This window comes from Corvus hawaiiensis, chromosome 3, assembly GCF_020740725.1.
Source record: "Corvus hawaiiensis isolate bCorHaw1 chromosome 3, bCorHaw1.pri.cur, whole genome shotgun sequence".
NCBI classification, from domain to species: Eukaryota; Metazoa; Chordata; class Aves; order Passeriformes; family Corvidae; genus Corvus; species Corvus hawaiiensis.
Genome location: NC_063215.1, coordinates 69,964,865 through 69,991,572, shown reverse-complemented (window position 1 = coordinate 69,991,572; position 26,708 = coordinate 69,964,865). Strand labels below are relative to the sequence as shown.

The 26,708-nt window shown below is 37.7% G+C and overlaps 1 protein-coding gene across 11 annotated transcripts in view; it reads right to left on the bottom strand.

Annotated features, from left to right (window-relative positions):
- The window catches only part of RGS7 (regulator of G protein signaling 7), a 242,621-nt gene that overhangs the window by 49,648 nt on the left and 166,265 nt on the right, over positions 1-26,708 (bottom strand). For all 11 annotated transcript variants that reach the window (XR_007202118.1, XR_007202119.1, XM_048296464.1 and 8 more), the window contains exons 6-9: positions 24,903-24,954; positions 12,916-12,980; positions 11,137-11,213; positions 10,922-11,003 (exon numbers count right to left, since the gene is read on the bottom strand). Coding sequence is in view for 9 of the 11 variants with exons in the window: in XM_048296464.1 (XP_048152421.1) it covers positions 10,922-11,003; positions 11,137-11,213; positions 12,916-12,980; positions 24,903-24,954 (276 nt within the window). In the remaining 2 variants the exon portion in view is untranslated. The remainder of the gene's footprint in view (positions 1-10,921; positions 11,004-11,136; positions 11,214-12,915; positions 12,981-24,902; positions 24,955-26,708) is intronic.

Below are 26,708 nucleotides of genomic sequence, written 5' to 3'. Positions count from 1 at the left end.
GTCTACACAAGCACAATTCATATTTCATTTCTAGAGGCCTCATAAATTTGGCAGATAATCAGGGAAAAGTTATTAAAACCTGCTTGTTCTACTGACTCATTCGATATTTTCAATATCCACAGTCTTTTCATCATGAGATGATATGAGATGAGATATGTTATGCTTCTAAATACTATATTTTTGGAACTCAAGGTAAATAATTGCAATGTATGGATTCAGTCTGACACTGAAGTAAGTGAATACAACTTGGAACTGGACTTGCATAGGCTAACCTCAAATGTCTTTGTGTTTCTTAATACAAATCCATTTTTAAAACATGCGATACATCTGTCAATATGCTGCAAATATACCTGAAAATAGTGATCTACAGTCAAGTAGTATAATGGAAACAAATTAGTTGTACACAGCTTAACCACTACAACCAGCTATCAGTTGATAATAATGTAAAACCTACTGGCTTTTGATTAAGTAAATAAAAGCTTTTCATCCTTTCGTATTCGTTTATTGGACTGATATTTCAGGCCACAGAATGTTCAATGTAAAATCTTATTGAGCTGCTTCCTTCAAAGGAAAGGATTGTCTTAATTCATAAGAATTAATAAAAACATTGTTAGGATTAAGTGTTCTCTTCTGTTGAAGGTTTTAGTAGAGAATTATGCAGATAGCATAGAATGAATTTAAATGCTCAATACATGTCCTCAATAGCTAATTCCATTTTGACTCATTAAAGAACAGAGATAAATAATAAAAAGTTACAGACTTCTTTTTTAAACTAAAATGAATGAGCAATAAACCTTATTGTGTCATACACTAGAAAGATATTGATGGAGAAATAATGAATTTTGCATTTATGCCTAAGTTAAACATACTATGGAGAGCCCCACATGGAGGACAGAAAACTTGCTGTTGGACCAGTGAGTAAAATCAATATATCCTTTATTCAAGGATTGATTTGAACATCACTGACTAATACCAAAATAACAGTTCCACTGTTGTTCTGCAATGGACCTAATCAAAACATGGAAAGGTCTGCAATTAATGGATAAAAGTTCAACTATGAGTTGTTTCTCTTGTTCTGACAAGACAATGGAGGTTTGAACACCATCAGACAAAGGAGAGACATTTGATCAATTAGTTTGATCAAACTTTAATTATGTTTGCAGCAAGGAAAAACTCAGAAAATTTTCAAACTAAGAGCTGGGAAGTCTCACTTTAAGCATAGACTTTAGGATCACTTAAAATTTCAAAGATTTTTAATGTCTTTCCAAAATAAAGAAACCTACATTGCATCAATTTCCACTTTATACTTATTTGTCTTCTCAAACTAGAGTTTAGATCTTTTCCCTGAGTAGTATCAGAAACACAAGGAATTCCACTGGCTGTGCAAATGAAAGACCTGTTTGAAACAGTAGAAAGAGAGACACAGAGAAATTTTCAAGGAATATAATACTAATAAATGAAAGAATAAAATGACTCCGTAGAAGATAGAACATCTTGGACCATGACAGGGATCCTCATGTTCTCACATACTTTGTTGATTAAGGACAGATCTTGTTGAAAGTCAGGCTGCCACCTTAAGAGAATGAGATCTAATCATTGTTTTTTTTAAAAAAAATTAGTAGTCTGTGTGTCACAGAATCACATAATATGCAAAATACATTAAAAAAGGATATTAGAATTTAATCTTGAGACAAGTCATATGAAATTAAACAAGAAGCTGTACCAAAGAAAATACTACTGCATTGAAGTTCTCTGCTTAATTCTTTTTGCAAGTTGATTTAATTTCGAATTAGTTTTCATTTATGATATAGCATTTCACGTTTGCAGTGACTGGTTTTCAGAACCAGAAATTGTTGCACAGAAATTAGATCCATTGAAATTTTTCAAGTGGTGTTTCAGTAGTATTCATTTTACTTAAGGATATATTAAAATCATTTTTGATTATGTGAAGATTCCAGTATTTGTGACACTGTTGCACAAGGAAACTGGCTAAATTTAATTTCTTTCTGGATTTTTTTACCCCAAAAAGCAGGAAACTGCTGTTTTACAAATTTCATACAAAAGAAATTTAGGTTATTCACTTGAAAAGAAGTGGCAACAAAAAAGTCTAGCACATCTCTGAAAATGCCGATGGCAAATATAGGTGACATTTAGAAACTGATTATATGCCTTTTGACTTATAAGAAGATCCTTGACAAAATGCTTTGGCTTAAAGCAGCAAATCTAATTCCCACAGCTACAAAGATCAATGCATAAACGTTGCACTTATTAAAAAAAGTTCCTTATACTTACTTCTTCAGGTTATTTTCCTAGTTTCACACAGAACTGGGTCTTACTCAAAACCATATTGTCATATCATTTTTCTGTGTCCTTCCACCATCTCATCAATGAACTATTTCACAACTTGGATGTCTCAGTTTTAACTTCCAAAAATTTTTTTTGTTGCACTGTTGCAAGAAACTTGGCTTCTGTTTCCCTATCTGCCCCACCTTTACTCAAGTACTAGACTAAATAAAAATGCTAAGTAATGTCAGTACAAAATCTTCCACAAAGGTCTAAGCAGGCCAGCTAGAAGGTTTATAAGTATGTGCCTCAACTACAAGCAGTTATGGATCATAAATATTATAACCATTTTTTGTAATTAAAATTTTGTACAAAGTTTTGTTTCATTACCAGAAGGGCAATTATCTGAGAGCGACAATTGCTGGTTTGGCTGCATTCCCTGCCTGCTGTAGAGGTAACTCCCTTGTAAGGACATATGGTCAAACAAGTGCAAAAGAACACATGAAAATTATGTGTATATATATCACTAGAGAAGTTGGATGGCATGATTCACAATTGCTATCTGAAAATGTTTAAAAATTTTCTGAAAATGTTATTATAAAGCAGAGAGAAGTGTTCTCCGGGTAAACAAGTGACTGGCCCAGGAAAGTCTAGCAGTGAGTGTGAAATGCAGGTGTGCACCATCTTATCCAAGGTAAATTCAGTGTTTTGACAAGTCTCTGAGGCTGATCTTGAAAATGATGAAATGATGAAATAATGAAAAAATCATTAAAATTCAAAAGAACCCACTGCCTGGCCTTCAACATCTCATAAAGTTCCACTAACCAATATGCATTTTGCATATAGGTCAAATGTGAAGGGTCATGTTCAGATCACATAAAATACAATTTAAAAATATAAACAGAGAAAATTAAATTAATGGACATAGAATGTCATAAAAAGAGAGAGAAGCAAAAGGTGTGGGATGTGTGACAAAGTTTAAAATATTTGAATGCCGACTTCCGGGCGGGGGAAGCCATGCAGACAATCCATGTGATTGATAAAGCAAACTTCGTTTATTGGCAATACAGAGGCACTTATATAGTATCAGTATATACGCTTGTCAGTTCTTGATTGGTTTAAACTTACAAAAGCACATTCTTACTTCTACATAATTGGGTTAGATAAAAGACTACATTTGGCAAGCTTCTATTATTTATGTTTTGACTTGAGAGATCAAAAATCTTCCTCCCTTCTCATGGTCAGTACACCTTATCAGCACAGGACTGTACCTCCTTAAAACTCCCTTTTTGTTCTCAGGCCTGTTTCTCACGCAGGGATTTTCTCATGGAGGCTTTTTGTCATGCAGGCCTTTACTTGCAGGCTCTTGCTTGTACAGCTCTGTTATTGATTTGTTCCCTTTATCAATAATCCATGTGCCTGATCCTCTAACCATTCTGCAACAATTCCCCTTTTTTCTTTTTGTAAAGGCAATATTTGATTGGCTACAGATGTAGTAACTTTGTATATCATCTTTTGCAAGCCTTGGCATAGGCAAGGTAAGCACACTATTATTAATAATATTACTAGTCTTAAAGTAATCAAATGCTGCACAAGTGAAACTAGCCATGGTCCTAAACCTAGTGACTTTAACCATCGTTCTAAGCTAAGACCATCTTCTTTCTGTAATTGGGTGGTTAATTGATGTAACTCACTTATCTGCTTGTGAATTAGAACAGAATGGTCAGAAAGATTACAGCACATACTTTGGAACTTTTCACAGCCGTGGCTGTGAGCTAATAGTAGAAAATCAATGACTACTTAATTTTGTAATATTGTATGTCTAACACTAGTAACATCTACGCTTAACTCATCAAGCATTTGCGAAGTTATGTTTAACTTATCCTTCTCCCAGCAAGCAAGTTTATGCAAAATAGCGTAAGCCCTGGCTGCTGAAGCACCAGGTAAAAACATAAATGCTAGCCAAATTGACTGCTTTCATTCGATCTAAATGGGCAGACAGCTGATTGAAAATGTCTGCTAATGCTTTTGTCTCAAGACAGTCAAAAAACTAATTCCCTACTCTATTTCTGTGTTTGATGATATACCAAAAAATTTATGCAATTCTCCTTCTTAGTTTTGCCTTTGGAGAGAGTTCCCTGACACCCACCACGAGTCACTAGCAACCACCCAGGGCAGCTGTTACATTCGCCCTAGGGTCTCGCTATTTCTTCTGCTACGGAGAGTGGTGGATCTGGCAAGTCCTCAGCTCCTTCACTCAGGCACGTCTGCAGCCTCTCCCAAGGCTTCTCGGGACGGAGGTCCCAGAGTTCCAGCTGTTGAAGTAGTGGTGTCACTTTCCTCAGGAGCTGATGCTGACTGCACCTTCTCGCTTCGGGGTCTTGTATGCATAGCATGGCACCACTTGCTGGGCACCCCTCTGGTCAGTGCTGCGGTGATGACTTGTCCCTGTTGTTGCAGGACATTCTGCAGCATTGCAGTAAAAGCAGCTGTTTGAGATGACTGTTTTGCACAGGTAGCACGTACGAGCATCTCATCTACACCTGCTCCTTGGGGCAGCATGGCAAGAATTGTCTTAGTTTGCCTATTAGCATTTTCAAATGCAAGTGTTTGGAACATTTGCTCTTGGAGCTCTTCAGAGAGCTCAGTTGCATCCTTTAAGGCTGCTGACAACAAGGCTTTGTGGGCAAAAGTCTGTAACAACTGATGAACGACTATGGGCATGGTCAGCTGTGTTACTGTCGCCCCGTAAGCTCTGCTTCCAGTTAGCATGTCAGCTTGGAGTGCATACAGTGGGTCTTGTGTGTCACTTTGATGTTGGCTCATTTCTTCTTGTGCTAGCTGTTTCCACGTTCGTTCCCAGAGCAGGAACTGTGAAGGGGTTAATAACAACTGTGCGATGCTGATGCAATCATTCGGACACAGAACATCTGCTGTAAAGATAGACTGCAAAATACTTCGTGTAGATAAGTCAGCAAGCTTTTTGATTACTTCTTGTATCATTTCTTGGTGCTTCTCCCCCTCTTGGGGCTGACCCCCAGCAACCCCGGCTGGCTCTGGCTCTGCAGGCGACAAAACCACAGAAGCTGCTTCGCAGCCGGACGTTTCACTGTTCAGCGGGGGGGGTTGCTCTCTGCCGCTTTTGGCTGGGATTTAGGACCACTCCGTTGCTCTGCCGCTTTCGGCCGGACACCAGGACTGCCTGTGTCTCCTTGGCCCGCCTGTGCCCCGCCCCCTGGGTCGGGAGGCTCTGCTCCCACGTTTGTGGCCATTCCTCTCTCAGACGTCGGAAGGATAACATCCTGCCCTGCTGAGTCCAGCAACTCCTGCAGTGAGCAGACAGGTGCTGCTGTGCCATTAATCGGTTTTCTCGCGGCCAGCCCGAAGGACCGTGCTACCCTGGACTCCGCTCCAGTCTCTAGCCGCCGCTCCGTAAGACCCCTGTCTGTTTCTTTCCCGGAGCTGCCACAGCCAGCACTGCCACTCTCTAAAGCCTCTATGGCGGCTGCGGCCACTGTCCTCTCTATTTTCATCTCTGCGAGAGTGTCAGTTACTGCTCTCCAGATTAATCCGAGAGCTTTTGCTTCTTCAGCTTTCTTTTTGAACGATCTTGGATCATCTAGTTCCTTACAAAGGTTTACTTCTTTAACTCCCCGCTTTTCTAAAAAGCATAAAAATAAATCAAGGGTCACCTCTGTTTCTATATCTGCGTCCTACCACATCTGCGTCTTACCGCAATCCCTGTCGACAGGATTTGTGCAGCCTTTTCCCAGGTTTGCCCTTGTCAGCCAATACAACGGACCCCTCTTGTTAGGTCAGTCCAGGCACGGATCAGACGCTTGCTTGCAGCTGCTGATCTTTTGCCCCCCGATCGCCGCTTATCGGTGCCACGTCGGTCTCCCACCTTAGTCAAGAAAACGAAGTCCCAGTCTCTGCTCGGGCGCCAAATGCCGACTTCCGGGTGGGGGAAGCCATGCAGACAATCCATGTGATTGATAAAGCAAACTTCGTTTATTGGCAATACAGAGGCACTTATATAGTATCAGTATATACGCTTGTCAGTTCTTGATTGGTTTAAGCTTACAAAAGCACATTCTTACTTCTACATAATTGGGTTAGATAAAAGACTACATTTGGCAAGCTTCTATTATTTATGTTTTGACTTGAGAGATCAAAAATCTTCCTCCCTTCTCATGGTCAGTATATCTTATCAGCACAGGACTGTACCTCCTTAAAACTCCCTTTTTGTTCTCAGGCCTGTTTCTCACGCAGGGATTTTCTCATGGAGGCTTTTTGTCATGCAGGCCTTTACTTGCAGGCTCTTGCTTGTACAGCTTTGTTATTGATTTGTTCCCTTTATCAATAATCCATGTCCCTGATCCTCTAACCATTCTGCAACATTTGAAGAACACTGTTTTCCTAGTTTAGTGCTAGGAAAGAATGGCAAGAACCACCCAAATCCAGAAATGATACATACTTCTGAATTTTACAACAACATTATCTTAAACCCACCCTATATTACTGCTGTCCTTACTAGAAATACTCACCCCAGATACTTTGCTGTCCTGTATTAAATCACGCAAATATTGCTGTTGTTTTTCATAAAATCAAAGAATCATCTAGGTTGGAATAGACCTTTAAGGTCATCAAGTCTGACCCTTATCAATATTTTATATCAATTTTTTTCCCAAAGAACCAAAATAATCACCATTATTCAGCAAACCAGTAATGGCAATGGGAAGAGAAGTACTGTGGACTTGGTTTAACCAAGTTATAAATGGTAGAGTGGAAGAACTGGCTCACACTTTGACTCATGCTCATGCTTTATCAAATCACACTATGACTAAACCATAGACAGTGTTTAAAATTTGGAGAGGAACGCACAGAGGAATGTTACACATTTCCCATCTTCATTTTAAAAACAACTGCACGCAAACCTGCTAAATGTGACTGTAATACAACCAACACCCTGACTGATGGCAAAGGTCAGAGATGCATTGGAGAAAATGAATTATTTTTTTAACTTATTACGTTTACAAAGCATACAGGTGACTTTCAGAAGAAAAGGATAACAGAAGAAAAGGATACTTCCCTCATTATCTTCTGAATTAATCTGAATCTCAGCAAGTATCCAAAAGGCCTTTTTTATTGCATGAATGCGTAACTCAGGAAGAAAAGTGAATCATTTGTAACAGCAAGACATCAGCCATCTTGCTTGTTACCTAAAAGAGTTAATTTTACAGCAAGCTACAGCTACTTTGCTCTGACTATATTTGGCGTGGGTTTGAGAATGTTTCAGAGAATTTACTGCTTTAGTACTTGTTTTTCCCTTTTCAACAAGTGTAACATTATGGGGTTTAAAAAGAGATGATAATTCAGGAAAGCTGAAACAAGTTCTCTTTCAAAGACTTTAATAAGGAGCATGACATTTCTTTTTGAACAAAAGCAGCTTCTCAATTTCTTTCTCTGGAAGTAACTCATTTCCCCAATTTAGCTTGATTTGTTATTGTTTTTGACTAACACCTTAATCCTCCTAACCAATTTTTGCTTATTTCCACAGTCTGTTATCAATAGAAGTTTCAAAATTATGAAAATAATACACTTTCTAGGCAGGTGGAAAGAAGAGAAAGACTTTTACAATATGTTTACTCTGCCATCAAAAAGAGAAATGCATCACTATATGTGAATAATACTAATCTCAGACCTATGCCAGATACTGACTCTACCTTATAAATAACGGCATGGACTTTATCCTAGGCCTGATGTCAGGATTGCAAGGGAGTTTATACAGCTCTCCCTGACACAAATTTCCGTGGTTTTACTATGGCTGGTATCTGAACTAGTAAAATTAAAACTTGTTTGGGAATGTCTCTGCAGGCTGCAGTGTCTAAAGCTGAAGCTCAGCCATACTCTTTTTAACTGCAAGCCAAGATCTTTCTACATAAAGCAGAAACTGGGATTTACAGAAATTACAAGACTGCACTCCACATACCCTGAAATAAACATAACAAACCTCAGTCTCCCCAAAACACCAAAAAAACCCCCATCCCCACAGGGAAACTGCAATTAAATAAATATTGGAATGGAAACTAAACCATGAGATAACAAAGCTGTTCTCTTAATTGTGACTCAGAAGAAAATTGAGGAATAGATGATTATTTGAAGAAAACTTTCCAAATCCAATTTCTCTGGTTCATCTCCAAGCATCATCTCAGTCTAAAAACCTAGGAAAAAATTATGGGCCAGCCAATCAAAAGTAACTATGATAATGACTTTCAAGAATTTCTGTCCCTCACACTGCGGCACAAATCTTCTAGAACTTCTGTAATCACCTTCAGGGTTGACTGTGATTTGGGAACTATAACAGTGTTTTTTGAGCCAAATCCTCTTTCATGTCAAACCTTGGTTCATTTCTTTTATTTTAAACTTATGAGTCACGTGACATTTCTGATACCCAAATCATGCTCTTTTTCTCCGTCACCACTCTCCTGGTTTCACTGCCCATGCAGCTGTTCTCATACTTCCCATTCTTGTAGTGCCCTGCTGCACTGTCCTTTAGGAATGACAGCTTGCTTCCCTCTTCTGCCCCTTTCATCAACTTAAAGTTGAAATACAATGCAAAGGTAATATTCATAGATTATATTTTACATGCAAAGCTTCTGTATCAGCACTGTAGCTGGGTAGGTAACAAATACAGCCACTAAGGACCAGGACACCTGCAAGAATACCCTGAAAAAATATTTATTTACTCACCTTAAAACCAATCAACCAACCAAACAAAAATAATGAAACATTTGATCCTCAAAACTCATTTTCAGTAAAAAAAAAAATTACATTGGGGTAGATTTCGAACTATGTTGTCACTACCCCTAGCCTCTGAACTTTCATCAAAAGGTGAAAAACTGTAATTAAAAATAAGCATTATATACAGATTCTCATCCAAACATTACCTTTAAAAACAGTTTAAAAAATTTAGCTCTCCAGAGTTCCAGTAGCATTTCTATAAGTTTTTGGGAGGGCTTTTGGGGGCTTGAAAAGCCACCACAAATTGTAAGTAGCTCTAGCATCACCTTCCTCTTTTCAGTCTGTTTGTGTTTTATCTTTTATTCTTTTCAAAAAAAGCTTCTGGCTTTTACTGTGACAGTAAATTCATAAAGATGTTTTCAAAAATATTATTTCAATGACTCTTGAGAGGAGCAGTTTAGCCAAAGTATGAACCTCTCCATTCATCTATTTATATCTTCTAAAGCCAGGAGCCTACATTGCTGACTGTAAGCCAGTCTTTTGCCTCTGATATTTCCTAGGCATGTTTACAGCCAGATTAAAAACATCTGCTGGACCAGGCAGATTTATCCACAGTTCAGCCAAAGCTCTTAATCAGATTCAATTTCCTCTTGTCCTGGTCCCTTTAACTCTCTTGAAGCTTCAACAATTCATCTCTTCCAAACCTGAAAATTACATCTCATTCTCAGATTCAAAACCTTTACATCCATTTCTGCAGCAAATATAAAAGCTCTCTGCGCCTTCACAGGTCTCAGGTCCGCAGATACTTTGTGTCTATTCCCTATGTAGCTCCAATCTACATCAGATGGAAAATTTCTTTCTGTTCTCCTTCCTTATTTTATATCAGTGATTAGACAATAATGTCCCAGTCTTCTTGCATCTATTGCCTGTGGTTGGAATCTTTAACATGAAATGATTTTCTCTACCTGACATTCTAAATCCTACCTAAAAATCCCTTTCTTCTATGACGGCTTCAGTTCCACAGTCACAAATGTAAGCTGACCATGTTCAAGTTCACTATTTTTTATTTAAAATTTCTCATTGCATTCTACTCTTCTACACATATCATCATCTAATTTTACTTCCCCCACTAAAAGTAGCTTATCCCAGTGTCAGAGTAAAAGATACAGTCCGTGTACGATTTCATTGGTAATGATACCAAACCCGATGCACGGTAAATGAAAGTTTAACTCTAGGTAAGGGAAACCGATACTGCTCTGTAGTAAAGCAAAAAAAAGAGTACAGTTTAATTGGAATTATTGTAAGAATTGACATTCTGTCTCACAATTGTAGCACTCAAGGTAGTTGACTATGTAAGAACCTTTCTTTTTTAAAGTTTTGATTCAGATGGACTTTGACAAAGAACTCAGATAAATCTTGTTTAGACAGTGTGTGACTCCCACAGCTCAAAGCCGATATCTAACCTTTGTGTACTTCAAAAATAGCTTGGAAACAAAACTAGAGTGAAGTTGAAAGGCTTAGCAAGCAAAAAAGCAGACTGAAAAAAAGAAGTCAGAATTATTTAAGGGTATTTTTAGTTATGCTGATAATTTTGGTTGTATGACTCATACCTTAGGAAAACTTTGAGATGATAATAGTCAAAGACAGGTACCTTCTGATTCAAGAAATCACGCACAACACATCTATTCACTGAAAATCATGAATTGGATGCACACACATCTGCAGTCTACAATAACAGATTCATATAAACTCTAGATCCTAAAAAAAGGGAAGCAAGCCCCAACCCCTCACCCTACTGCTCTTTTACTTGTCGCCAGGCTACCTCAAAGCTCCACAATGGCTGACATTTATCAGTGGCCCTGCTCACAGAGCCAGCAGCCCCACCAGCACTCACCACCGGACGGTGCACATCCCAAAATGCCCGCTCCTGACTGTCAAGAATCTTCCTCTCTATCTTGTCTCTCTTCTTGTCAACCCTGTCAATGTCATAGGATATTTAAAAGAAACAGTGTTGATGACAGTAATTTTAAACATAAAAAGTGTCCAACCACTTTCCCCCCCTTCAAAAAGCATGCAGAATGAAAAATGCTCATCTCCAAAGGAACTTACTTTGCTTGTGCTTCAGCTTGCATAAAAATAAACTCCCATTTCCGAGCAAATGCTCGCTGTAGCCTGGCCAAACTCTCCTGAAAATACATCACAATTTTAGTGGGTTAGGTTACAAGTTATTTACTCTTTAATAGCTTCTGGCTTTATCTTTCCCTCCTCCCCTCGCATCCCCCTCACTGAGATGTAATACAAGTCACGATATTTGTGTCAGTGTAAGTGGACCTTACTTATCTGATATAAAGTTTTTTTTGACACCAAATGAGATGGAATACTTTTGAATGCCTCGACTATTTTAGTTTTGAAACTCTGATAAAAAGGGTAGATGCATTCTTCAGTAGAGCATGGGATTTCTGAAACATTTTTATATATTGGGTGCTGGCTTAGGAATTCTGAAATAGTACAAAGAAACATCTTTGTTTTGAAAGTATGTAATAATGAAAGAAAACAGCAGTTATCTCCATACTGGATGATCCACACAACAATTCCTCATCAGTTATCCATGCAAATGGTTTCCACTGAACAATTTTGGCTGCCATTTTTGGTAGCATAGCCAAACCTCCACAGCTATCCTCATTTTTAAAAATGCAGACTATAGTTCTTCAATACTGTACAGGAAATGTATCTATCCTACTAATAACAGGAAGAACATTTATAAAATCTTTGCAAAATTCTTTCTTCCATTGATGCTGGAACATTTTCACTGTCTCCAAGAGAGCTTTTTCAATCTCTCCCCAGCTTAACAGCAAGTAGTATGCAGTCTTCTTAACAAAAAATGTGTTGTTTTTACTATATTTCTTTGCATTGCAAATGTACCTCTGTGCCATACGCACTGAAAATGAAGACTACAGAAAGAGAAGAGCAGACTTTCTAGAGATCTTGCCAATACCAGTAAAGGCTCTCATGGATTGTACACTGAAAGGGACTTTTCTAAGGCATGTAAGTATAAAATTATGCATATCCCACCGCGCAGTACACTGAAAAACAAGCTTGTGCCAGAAGAAGCAATACAGCATGTCAGCATGGTGCTGTGGCTGGAGTATTTGGTGTGTTGAGAGGCCTGGCTGACTACCCTGCTATCAGGTCACAGCAGCACAGCTGGACAGCTCTCAGCTCAGAGCCAGGGCTGTTTGAGAATTTTATGTTGACATGTTCATGAAAAATTCAGGAACTTTTTGGGGGTAGAGTTGGAACTCAAGACATCCCTCTCCTTATCGAATGCCATCCTCATCAGCTAATCAAACTCCCTCTTTTTCAGGCTCTTCCTGGCCCCCATTATCTTACCTTGCCTGAGGCACAGCACAACCATCAGGGAGTAGGAATGCCTGTAGTCTGACCCTCTTTGCCTCTCATCTAGCTGATGGGAAAAGGCTCAAGTGTCAGCATCACTTATAAAGAGTGAGATTCATATTTCTACATCTGTCAAGAGGTTTTGAAAATATTGTCAGAGATCCTTCATTCAAACCTTAAATGGTGTAGAGAACAACTGCTTCCAGACACTAATGGTGTACCTGGGATTTGTGAAGTTATTTATGATCCTGACATGGTGATCTGAGCAGAGTAAGATTAGAGATGGACTCTAATCTCAACATTTGTCCAGTTAGCCATCACTATAGTCTCGCAAACACCATTTAAAACTACTCAGCAGTGTTAGACCCATAAGCTGGAAGAACTGGATAACTAATAAATTTTCACATATAATGCCTGTAGTTCTCATGCTTAACATTATTTCACGGGCTCATTAGGCCCAGCAGAAAAATTTACTTTTTGCCAGGTACTTACAGCTTCATAGTCTGCTAGTTCTAGCCTGGCTTTGTTTTGCATTGTCCGCTTGCAGAGGTAAACAGCTGGAAAAGAAAAAATTAACACAGAATTTGCTACTATCTCACAAACACAGCAGATCAGAAATGAAGGCTTCATATCTGGTTTAAAGCTAGCTTTTTTCGGTTTGATGTGTCCCTTTTCCTAAAAAGCTTTAAACATGGGATCAATGCTACCTACCAGTATTGCAACTGAAATGATGGATCAGATACAGAGGTTCATTAAATAATAATAAAATCTGCTTTATGCAACACATCATATGTAAAATGCATGAGGTACTTGAGGTCAGGGTTTTTAATGGACAGGGAACTAGCACATTAAAGAAAAATGGCAAAACATTTTTCAAACTGTGTGTGTATAAACCATAATGCACAAGAGTTTTAGCAGGAGCTGCTGCTGTATTAGTCAAACAGGTTTTTAAGAACATGAATACATGGTTTTATTTATTTTACTCTATCTTTAGAAAACACAAACTTTCAACCTAAGAAGATTTTAGCTAAAAAATAATTCCAGATAAAATTCATGTCTCATACAGATTAGTCTGCTATAACCAATATTTAAACCAGAAAATAATATGAGACCAAAATATGAAAAAAATTGTGTCATCTACTAGATATGAGAAAAAAAATCTTTCATTTATTTTCTACATCCAAAAATCCTTCAGGAGACCTGTTCTGCCTGCACTTCATTCAGACAGAGCAGGATCTTTGATAATAAAATGCTGAAGTTCATTTCCAACAGAGTTTATTTAGCAGCAAATACTTCAGAAACAACTCTGAGTATTATACAGTTTCCCCCACCAGGGAGACAATGAGTGCAGCACAATTCCTAATTGTGCAATATTTACCCACTTCATTACTTCAGAGCACTGCTCATGTGTTAGATGGATGTATCTTTTGATCAGTGTAGGTAAGAAATCCTTAACTTATCTGTTGTCTCTATAAGCAGCAAAAGGGGCCCATAATTACTGCTTGTGCTTAGGAATGTTCCTGCTCCCTGACTGCCAGCTTGCTGCTACAGGAGCAAAGCCTCTCTGTGAAATAACTTCACATAGGAACTTAATTCTTCCTAACTAGGAAGAAGGAGGCACTCGTTTTAGATATAGCTTTGAGTATTAAGGTAGTCAATCCAAATATAATTTAAGATTCCATGGAAATATTTATTCCTGACATGTCACCTGCAAATGCATGCACACCCAGTCCAGTGAATGTTCTTTTAGTTTAATTGATTACAAGCACTTCTACCTGCAATTAAAGGTCTTATGTGATGTAAAATGAAGCTACATTTTAATGCAATTTTTTTCTTTTCTTGCCCTCCTCTTTTTGTGTGTGTTATTTGGTCTATTTTCTTTTAGAATATTTCACTTTCCACTCTCATAAGAAGCCGTGGTCTCTTTCTCTATTCCCTGCACCCCCATATACCCTCTGGTTCCAAAGCAGTTTCTGTGTTTACAAAATATAAAAAGACAGATATATGCCCATGTCACACACAGCAGACAGATACCTTCTATAGCTTTCATGCATTTTAATACAATTATACACTTACACTAATGCATTGGCATGCATGCTGAAACGTCACAAAAAAATGAGGGGATGAATTTTGGACCTTTTGTACCTAGGTTGCATTCACAATCAGTACAGTGGTAAGAGATTCTTGGAGAGATGGTCTTTTTCATTTAGCTTTTTTTACAGTGAAGCATTTTCCTCTTTTCCTTCAAAATTGGTTATTTTGTCGAACAAGAAAAAAAAAATCCCAAAAAACCCTTGTAAATATTAGCAATAAAATACATATCTTATATAAATGTGTAGACAGTTCAGAGAATTCCAGGGGTCAAATTTTGTCTACCAATCTAATACCATTTGAACAGAAACAAAACAAGCTCCCAGTTCCTGCACTGGATCAAGACTTTTAAACCACATCCTCATAGTCCCAGTACAGGCACTTTTAGTTAGTTTAGCTCTTCCTTGAGTCCCATTGTGGGCAAATTTTGGGATTATATTTCCTGCTACCTCCTACAAAAATTGTTGTTTCAGAGGTAGCTGCCTGCTCATCTTTCTGTCAAGATAGGTTTCATCAAAAAAAGTATCTTCAGATAACAGAGATTTCAATACTGGAGAAACAACCACTGGGTCACCAGGAGACAAATCAGCTTGACACTTTATTAATTTAATACTGTGTCTCCACTGTGTAACTCTACTGCAGTTATTTTCCCTGCAGGGTTCTTTTAATGACCCTCTTTGCTCCCAATCCATAGTAAACAGTTCATATAAAGATGTTTGGTTTTCATTATGAGCATAACTTGGCCAAGACTCAAAAAATCATGTTCATCCCTCAGACCCTTTTTTTTTTCATCTGAAATATCCAGATTCCTTTCCCTTCAGAGGAGCCTAATGGTTATAACACCTGTGGCTTGGATTCTTTATGTCAGAAATGATTCTATGTGCCACCGTGGGTAAGGCAGAATATGCTCAAGGAAGGTTTAGTATTGTGGGAAGTGTAGCATATCCTCTAGTGTAGAAGAAAACAGTGCTGGAGGACATTCCTACTCTGACTCAATTTACTGCTATTGCTATGTGCTAACAATTCCATCCTTATAAAAGTGCATGTTCGACCCTCTATTTAAGAGCTAACTGCCATGAAAAGCTGGCAGCAGCTCAGGAATTTGTGTTCACCAGTTTGTACTCTTGCTATCATATTATTTGGCTTATCTGTAAAAAATTCAGTAGCAAGAATGTGAAAATCAACCTCATTTTAAGCCATATCATTTGAAGATACAGCGTACTGAGGTTTTGTTATTCTGACTTTTAGGACAATGATATTTGAAGTATGGATACTCCCATCTTTCACAGGCACCACTCCTTTTCTGCACCAAATCCCGCATGAAGTAACTGCATGTGTCCAGTAGCCTGACTTGGACGATGTCAATCACCTTCCCTCTCAAAGCAGAGTCAGGATCTCCCAGAATTTCAGCAAATTACAGTGTCTGCTTTCTAATCCCACATGTTGACAGTGTTTTTACAGCTTCATAAGTAGTACAGCCTGCAGAAAGGGTCTCCAACTAAAAGCTCCTCTATTTCCATATATAGTTCTCTATTTATCTATCCCGCAAAGGTCCTGGTCCTCAGTACACCAGGGAGCTGTGATTGCACCCATCTAGGGCCTCCACCGAGGCCTGTGCCCTGAAATTGTGCTCAAGCCCAGCTACTCCCCCTGGCACAGGCTTGAGCTGTGTTGTAGATAGATCTCCAACCAGCCCTGTAGCCTACCCATGCTGCTGCCTTGCTCCTGCCTGCACTGTTGCCAACCTCAGTTCTTGCTCACCTTCCCTTGCAGAGCTGCCCGCTCTTGCCGCTCCCTGACAAGGGTGCTGAAAAATGCTCACCATGGGGATGAATGATATGCAAGGAACAGGGTCTGATTAATAACCTCAATTTACTAAATATGGACTGCCTTATACACTCTTATTTTTGGAGCCAGTGTATTCTGATGGATTTTGCAATCAACATAATTGCCTCTACTAAACTGAATTATATATTAGATGCTATAGCTTATGCTTTAGAAGTGACTGATTATCATGAGAGAACAGATTCGCCAATAATTTTAAAGGCCATATTAATTTGTAACATTTGATAATGAAAGATGGTCAGTGATGTTTATAAATGGGTATTTGAACAACAAACCAGTATTGAAACACACTTCAGTAGCTGTGCAGTAAATACAGTCTATTAGCTCTTGAAAATTCTGTTCAGGCATTCACAAAATGTGGGCAATCTGAGAGTTTCAAGTGAGACCGAAAAGCCAGAGTTGCATAAAGAGGATGTCTGTGTTTTCCCTCTTGCAAGTTTTTAAACTGTTACACCCAAAAAAATCATTTTCATGGTTAGATACCTTTGTTTCCTATTCTTGACTGCTCACTTGTACTTGAAAGTGTCTAAGAAACCTCTACAGATTTTTTCTTTAGATAAGATCATAGAGATTATGACAGGTTTCATTCTAGACTCAAGAAACTGGACAGAGTACACATTATATTATGCATGCTTACTCAAAAGACCCCAAAAAACCAAACATAGAACTTTCACCCAAAACCTACACTGAGGAATTTTATTTTGTTGCTAAACAGGGGTAAATCTTCCCTTTTGCCACAGTGGAGCAAAGGCCACAGCTAAATTCAATGGAAGTTTAACTGGGCCTCTGAAGACCATGGACTATGGCACCTACACACCCACTACCATGTACACGAGCTCCTTCCATAATTGTCCCAGTGCCAGGGGTATCGCAGCTTGATTCACCCCAGACAGTGGGTGTGCTTTCAGTGAATGCTCATTATTTCCACTGAGGCCAGGTTAAATTTACATACTCCCCGAGTCAAAATTATGTTTTCACAGTCAGTGTGTACAAGCCTAGTCTGTATCTAAAGAGCAAAGAAAATAGCAAGTAATGTAAGGCCTAAGGGTTTCAAAGTGCCCTGCAGGCAGACAGGTCTCCCCTGAAGTGCCTGCTTCAGATGGGGAATTACAGGACAATCAGCACAAAACATGACTGCAGGATGTAAAGCATGAAATTAATTCCCTTATTTAAACGTTAGGATTTCTAGGGCTATTTCATACCATCTTTAGTTCACTTCTGCTTTTAGTCAATAGAAAAAAAAAATTGCCCTTAGCAACAGCTATTGAGTTCCACTTAGTCTTAAAAACATTATTACAATTCTGGGGTGGACAAATGGGTCACCACAGAGCCCTGTGTATCTATAAAAGAACCACACTCTTTCATAAATGTTAATAACGTTAAGTTAGAAGGAAGACCATGATCAGTTTAATGTATATTAAACTGCCAAATCATCAAAACCTTAACTTATGAAACACTTCTCCTCTTCTCTACTCTTTACTCTTTGATCCTGTTTTCTCCCATAACATTTCAGGAAAGCAATTTGATTATAGATTTACATGAGCAGAGGACTTTCTTACATAAACCAAGGCCAAGAAAGAAACCAAATTTCAAAGCACCAAAGAGATCAAGAACCAGAAAAAGACAAATTTGTCTTCAACATACAGAAGTCCCCAGATGATGATGGCCCTGGAAAATCCTGCAGAGTGACAAAAATTAGTATGGAAGAAAGGTCACCAAAGCTACATGAGCTATAGGATCAGACAAAGAATATCCAGTCATCAAATAAAATTTAAAATTGCATCCATTGAACTATTTCATGTTTCTTGATATTATCATAACGCTTTCAATTTGCCATTATGGTTACATTTTCAGAGAGTCAGAGTCATCTCCAGGGACAACAGGGCTTGAAGAGGCATGGGAAGTAGAGCATGTCGGAGTGCCAGCATTGCTGCCTCCACACTCTTCTAACCTGGGCTACCCATGGTGATGGGGACCTCAGCCTCAGCACCACGATTCCATTAGGGTTAACATTCAAATGGCCGCAGAGCCCACAGCTCCAGGGACACTGGTGCTGGAGAGGACATTCCATGGTGATCAGCAGCACACCAACATTGCTTCCTTCACACCTTTCTAATCTGGGTCACTCGTGGTAATGGGATGAGGGGAAGTCATATGTGGAGGCGCTGAGGTCCCTTGGCTTTTCAGCCTAGAAAAGAGAAGACTTAGGGGAGATCTCATTGCAGTCCACAGCTTCCTTGTCAGGGGAAGAGGAGGGGCAGGCACTGATCTCTACTCTCTGTAGTGATCTGTGACAAGGCCTTAAGATCTGTCAGGGGAGGTTTAGGTTGGTTGTTAGAAAAAGGTTCTTCCCTTAGAGGGTGGATGGGCACTGGAACAGCCTACCCAGGGAAGTGGTCACTGCACCAAGACTGTCAGAATCTAAGCAGCATTTGGACAATACTCTCAGGCACATGGTGAGATTCTTGGGGTGTCCTGTGCAGAGCCAGGAGTTGGACTTCAAGGATCCCTGTGATTCCCTTCCAACTCATGATATTCTGTGAAAACTATTTCGTTTACTAAACATAGTAACTTGAAAGCAATTCAGAAAATTCCAAGTTATGTTTATGAATCTCAGAATTTTGATAAGAAATTTTATTTCTATTTATAGGGGACCTAGATGCAATTATCAATGCTTTTAAAACAGTACTGCAGAAACATGTGCCTGGATCAGTTACCCTTTCTTATGTGTGCATACAAATGCGTCAGCCTAACACATTTTCCATGCTCCTCATATTATGAGAATAAGTTACACTTTTTTGGAAAGAATATTTCAGGTAAGCACGAAACTCTGAAGTGGTGAGATGACTGGAAAGCATTATCAGGGAATGCCTCCTGGTTAAAGAGCCTTCATTGCAGTGGTTTGTCAATGTCAGAATTAGGAAGGATCAGAACAAAATTCAGGCCATGCTTGTTGAAGTGAGACTTTCATCATTTACATGACAGAGATAGCTTCTAATGAGTAAATAATATATCTCTGCAGAGAAATATAATGGTATATGAATTCAGAGCGGGAAAAAATACTGTAGGTCACCTCTTCCACCTTTCTGCTAATGTAAATGTCTTTCCTAAAGCACATTTGATTTGGTTCTGCCCAGATCAAATTTTACGCATAGCAAGCACTGGCACCAGCCACACTTTTCTTGAGAGGCTGTTATTCTTGGTAGACTGTATTCCTCACTTAGTCCTGCCACCAAGGTCTTAGTCAATATATTCTGTATATGTAGCTTCCTAAAGGCAAGTCATTCACTTAAGGAGTCACAACCCAGTCTTAGCAACAATTTAGTATGCTACGTGAGTTCTGGTGGGAAAAGTCTGTTGCTTACTACACCTAGAAATCCAGAAAATTTTGAGAGACAGATCCTTAATTGAAGGATCTGTATTAGGGATTTAAAAGAATTGCTTTCAGGAGTCATTACTGACACACTCTGACATCAGCTGTTGAAAAAATGGGAACTGAGAATCAAGATTTAAGATTATAGAACGGCAGAGCTCTCCAGAAACTATTTACATATTCTTCATAAAGTCTCATGGCATGAATTTTAACAAATAATTTTTTATTTATACATGACAATTTGTATCAAAAGTGCTTCTCTGCTACCAGTTTTGCCCCAAGCTGTTGACTCATAGTCATGAGTGGATTTCCAGAGATGCTGAGCACACACAGTGCTCCAGCCGAGTTCAGGTAAGCAACAGGGATCAGTATTTCTCAAACACAAATTGCTTACTAATAAGCTGCTGCCAAGGAAATCCTTCCTGTGCATTTGGGCAAAGAAAACATATAATGCATTCTCTGTACAGTTCTCCTTCCAAACAGTCACTCTATGCTAAAGGGTACAGAAAGACAAATCAGAGAGAAAATTCCTGGACTACTCAAATTTTCATAGAGGAATTTGAAGCTAAGCATGTAAAATAAGTAAGCAATAGACTCATAAGAGAAAATTATATGAAAATTTTCAACATGTGAAAAACATGATACATGATTGCAATTACTTTTTGTGCACTATGTACTTTTTAGCGTTACTGCAAGTTTGGGAGAGAAGAGGGAAATGAGCCAGGGGAAATGGCTCATGTTCAGAACAGAGAAGCAGAGGAGAACACAGAGAAGTCTCTGTCAGTTTAAGCGAGAGGAAAGTATCATAAGGAAGGAAGTGTTGTTCACACTGACTTGTTAGCTGATTATCAAGTAAATTTAATAAGGAAGGTCTTGTGCTTTCTTAAAAATGCTGGAGAATAACAATGAAACAGCTTTGACGCAGCAAAAGTAAATGGCTACTTCATTTTACTGTAACACAGGATAGATAACAGTCATGACTATCTGAAGAACTGCAGCACTTATGCAGACAGGTATCTTACGCTTTTAAAGAGAGCAATTAATTAAGACTTCCCCCAACACCTGTGATTGCTCTAATTTCCTAGGAGACTGTCTTTGCACCACATGACTTTACCTGGAAGGCTACTGAAAATATGTTACATTTTCAAAACTTGTCCTTCATCACAGCAGCAGAATTTGAGAATTTGCTTTGAGTATGCAAAAAAATAGTCTAACTTAGTATCATTTAAAGATCACATGGGCGAGTGCTCTTAAAATCATGTTGTGTTATCAGTTACTTACTGTGTTCTCCATAACTTACCAATATTCTGCAGTCCTCCTCCATTTTTAACTCATTTGAGAGAAATGCACACAAAAAAAATTACAATGCTCAAACAACATCCTGTTGCCACTACATAGATGCAGTTGACTTTTTGTCTTCTAGTATGAGTCCAAACCTTCCTAAGACTGTACGTGACTGTGGCACTTCCTAAATTTTATTCTTTCTCTCCTTTGAGCATATTTCTCTTTTTTTTTAATATGCATTTAACTGTAAGAAAAAGTCTGATATGTCACAGATACTTTTAAGTCTAACCATCAGCAGAAGTTCACTAAAGAAAATGAGTAAAAATTACTAATTCTTCATATTTTATACATCTGAAATTCTTATAAGCTTCTTACATTGAGTAAAAATTACTAATTCTTCATATTTTATACATCTGAAATTCTTATAAGCTTCTTACATTGTCAAAATTAAATTAAGCCTAAAGAATAAAAAAAATGAAAGAAAAATCTGTCAGTTACAAAATTATATCTGTAAGAAAAGAGAAGATAATTACAAGCATGTCACATGCTCAGCCACTAGCTGTGTTCATTTCAAGAGCCAGATTTTCTGAATTGAGATCCAATTCTATTTGTCACAAAACCTAATCATAATTCAGGAACGTGACTTAACTCTCACAGGAAAAACAAAGTTGTTTGAACTACACTGGCTTTAATAATACTAGTTATTATTATTATTATTACTTAGTTTCACTAACATAATCACACTAAAACCAATGGCATTCTACAAAGGACAACATGTCCTGCCTGGGTGGACTCCAAGACATATGGGACTTCAGCAGATGGAACTTAAGGACCTTCCTTTGTAAAAATTATTTGCAATTTGAGGAATCCCTCTTGACAACACTTTCAAGCATCATTTTCAAGAAAAAGGAGGGAGATTTTCAGTGCTTTATGAAAATTAGCAGTTTCTCAGTAACCTCGGAATGATCATAGCCAATATTTTGGAAATTACAATCAAAAGGCTATTTTCCATTTTGACATAAATTAAATTATTCCAAGCCCTGTTTTTGCCACCATGACATAGCATTGCACTACAGCTTTATTGTGAGAATGTGTGTCTGGTTTTTTGACATATTGGAAGATTCTTTGTATCTTTTTCAGTTACACTTTCTACAGAAAAAAATTTTTTAAAGCAAATATTTGATATTACAAGCTCACGTAGATCAAATTATATTTTAGAGAAGGTATTAACATATACAAATATGTAAGGATTATTTTCTTTCTTAGTTAATTCTGGTAATAAACTAACATACAGTATGTCAATCTCATTTAATTTCTTGTTTAAGATAAATTATTTTCCTGGCAGTGTGCTACATTCTGGACAGTAGCCCAGCTACGGGTGAGTAAAGATGAATGGTTGGGATTAATTTTTAAATTAAAATAAAATTCTAGAGTATTTTCAAAGGCTTGTAAATTTAGGTTAATGCCAAAGAAAGTGATTTGCTTTGTTAATAACTTTGATCAAGGATGATTACAGTGGGAGTTTACTTTTTGCTAGTCTTGAGAGACTTCTAATGCCTGCCACAGTCATTCGTTTTAGAGGGAGCAGTTTCAATCTTGTTCAGGACAAGTCCATGAAATTGGTAGCACTGCACGGCAGCATAATGCATGATAAGTATGAAGTACATTTGCACATCTGTAATAACATAAATTATATTTACTATATTTTCCAGGAAGTAAAAATTACTGCGAAAATCTGCAGAACCTATTTGGCATATATTTGAGGTGAAATTTATCCTTTCATATTCTCAAAATGTTTCAAACCTACTTTAGATTTGTTTTGGTTCCTTAAATATTTTTATTAAATATTTTGATTTTCCTGTATTCCTCTGATCATCGTTGTTTACAGGGAAAATGCTAATTTCTGGGACTCAGCAGATGTTAACCTAATAAGAACAGTATTGAAAAGGTGCCTCAAAAGTTTATTTTCCTGCAAATGCCCTAGCATTATCCAGTTCTGGTGAGACACAGCCACCTTTGGTAGCTCCAGTGCAATTCTCTGGCCCTGTTGCATGGGGAAGCTGTGGGTCTGTTTCTCACAGGATTGCACTTTTGGTCATGACATGGAAGGAGCAATGAGATAGCAGGATTGGAGGGTTTGCTTCCCCTTCCTTCTCCCCTCTGCAATCAAAGAGCTTAACTCAGCAACTGAAACATATTTAAATCTCAAAAGCTCTCAAATGAGTATTTACTTTTTTAAAAATTAAATTTTAAATTTTTAAATTAATTTTTTAAAATTTAAATTTTTAAAATTTTTAAAAATTACAAATTTACTGTTCAACAAAGGCACCTCCCTGTGTGATAAAGGCACTGATTCCAAGCTTTAGTCTGTATTCCTGGCATGCAAAACCTGGACAGATTATACAAGATTTCTATTTACTGACTAAGGTTCATAATTCACTGACCAATCCACTGATCAGCTGTGACAGGAAAGTCAGTGTCTCCTACTTTAGACTAAAGGATATTAATAGAAACTTTCTCAGCCTGATCTCAAATTCAGATATGTTAAGCATATATTTATTAAAATCACCCCAGTAACGTGATACACATTACAACTGATCAACTTAATGTCTCTTAAACCATAGATAATTACTTGCTGATCTTTAACGTATTAGGGGACTATACTGAAGTAAGAAATGGTAAATCAGTCATTTTTCCTTCAGTGACTAACTTCCTCATACGGAGTGGCTAAGCACACTTACGTGTGGTAAGAATCCTTCCTGCTTGGGAGCTTTCAATAACTATTTACTGGACATCTTCAAATATCAGTAAAAAATTGAACATTTTTCCACTCCAATAGGATGAGGACACTGTCACACTTTCAAACTCTACCTTCAAACTCTACCTCAGCTCTGCTGAGAGTCTCAGCTTAAAATTGCTTTATTTGGCAATGTATTTGAAACTAAACTCTCTCTGCTCCAAAAACGCAGGAAGCATCTATTGGAACCATCCATCCCCTTTGGAGTCTTTGGCTCCCAAGGGCATAGAATCCAAATTACAAGTGAGCACTCACCTAAATTTCTGAAAATCTGTAAAAAGAGACTTTCATGGTCTGAGGTTTTGAAAACATAACCTATCATGTACATGCTCAGTTACCTAAATAAGTGACCTGGTCTTCAGATGGGCTCAGTACTTACAGTCTGGACTAGAATGAAAAGGAGGCTGCTCATAGATCCACTTTCTATAAAAATTAGGTCTTTATTTGGTGTACAGAGGCACCTAACTTAGTTATAATTTTCTATTGAGATTTTTTCCTAATATGTTACTACCTATATCTTCAGATTTTGCTGTCCAAGTACACACCAGTAATTACAATATATAATTTATTAATAAACCCCCAAGGCACAGGCAAATAAACAAGGTATTTTCTAATACAGTTCATATCAGAACCATATTAGTTTTCATAATAAGTAACCTTCCACATGGTGTACATTAGAAATAAGAGCTCTAAACTAGGCACATCTTTGGGTCTCAATCTGGTTGCACAACCATCAATAAATTGTCCTCTGCTTCACTGAGATTCTCTCACTGTAAATAATTACACTTGCTGGAGCAAACAGAGGATGTAAATGGCAAGGTAGGTTTTGATGAGTCTTGAATTTTGGGGTTTGGGTTTTTTTCTTTTCTCCTCAGATCTACTCCAAAATATGACTTTGACCAACTTCTGATAAACTTTGAGTAAGGTAACAACACATTCATTTCAATATCAGCAACTCTTGCACAGGAATTACATGACATATAATTATGTTTTAAACAGTGGGATGGTGAAACGAGACAGATGGCATTGATGCATTCATTAATACAATGCATAATTTCCAAAAGTAATAGGAAATATTTCTACACTGACCATAGTCTGTGTTTTCCGGCTCCCAACAATTTGATGGCCAAAAATAGGGTGTCTATAGACAAAACAAAGAAGTAGGAAACTGAAGTTAGACAATGCAAGCATTATACAGTCCTTGGATTGTTACTGGTTTTCAGAAACAATTTCTATTTTTTGTACACCTATTATAATGTTAACTTGACATTTTTGAAATAGGCATCAAAACAGAAAATTACATTTGTACACCTGTTTATCATACTAGTGTCAGAACAACATTAAAAAAAAAAAAAAAGTGGGGTTTTTTGTTCTCGAAGTTAGGGGAACAAAACCCACAAGGCTAGGTAGTGAGGTTGTCTTTTACATCTTCCCTAGAAATACATCTCTCACATGTCCTGGAGAATCAGGTTTAGAAGGTACAAACACAGAAGATCCTTTGAGGTTCATTCAGTTCTTGATTTTTGAGAGTTTTCATTCATAGGTTAATATTCAATACTCTTTCCTGGGTGTTATTTGTTTAAAAATGCCACTAAAAACATCTTGTTTTCACAAAGACATCAAAGTCTACTTTTTAATAAGTGTTTACCGGTTGTGATTTAAAACGTGATTTGTTTTTTAAGGGAAAGACAAAAAAGTACCAAAAACTACTTCAACACTAAACTTATTAAAACTGTGCTAAATGTATTGTTAAAAGAACTCACTTCTAGCAAATGAAGAATACTGTATAGGATTTTTTCATACAAATAACTTCATTTTTAAAATAGCAACTTTGTGTTAAAATGTAACTGATTATAAGATTTTTTACAGAACACCTCATCCCTGTACAGGCCATTCACTTAAGAGTTGGACTCGATGATCCCTGTGGGTCCCTTCCAACTCAGAATATTCTGTGACTGAGTGGCTGTATAAACACATACACACAGATACAAAGAATTATATAATATTTGAGCAGTTGAATAAAACTCATTAAATGTGTGAACTGGTTTGAGTGGTATTTCAAAACACAGGTGCTTCTTCAGGAAAACCTTCTGCTTTACTCTCTATTTCTTATTTCTCAAAAATCTCCCAGCTGCAAAAATGGAAAACTCTTTGCTGCCCATTTCCTTTCAGAAATTTTTTAATGTTAATCTGGAAACCAACAGGGCTGAAGGGTGACACATTCACACCAATTGTCAAATTAAAGATATATTGTGAAAAATCTCTTAGCATTGTAACACCGATGCATCAAATTTAATAGAAGCAATTTAGAACTTGCTACTTATCAAGCAACCGCAAGGAGCTAAAGGATAAAAAAGGAACTATCACAAACTAACTTCAAAGGCTAAGATGTGTTTCTTGCAAGCTGTTTTGTACTTTGTAAGGGAGAAGCAATAATTAATTCTCCGATCAACCATCCTTCACAGTGCCACTGAAATCAAAGTGACCAGTAGAAGCACATACTAGCACAAATGGAAAGAAGATGAACCCCTAAAGAATGAATTGCAGTACTCTGCATGTTTTGGAGAAGCAGCTATAAAAATAATTTAATACATTTATTTTTATTTTTATTCATATAAACCAAAAGGTCACCATCATTGAAATATACAGTTTACAAACTCAGGAAGGGAGAACAGTCTTTCCTTAGAGGCATGAAATGTATCTCCAGAGAGGCCCAAGAAGAAAAGCACAGCTGCATCATTTTTCTGCTAACAGGAAGGTTAATCTCTGTTTACAGGTTCAAGCTGAGCTTCTGAAAAAGGTATGTAGTGAGGGTTACTAAATACATAGAAACCATATCCACTCAGGCAGCACTCCTGCTGAAACTCTTCCAGTTGTGGGCATACTTGCTGCAAA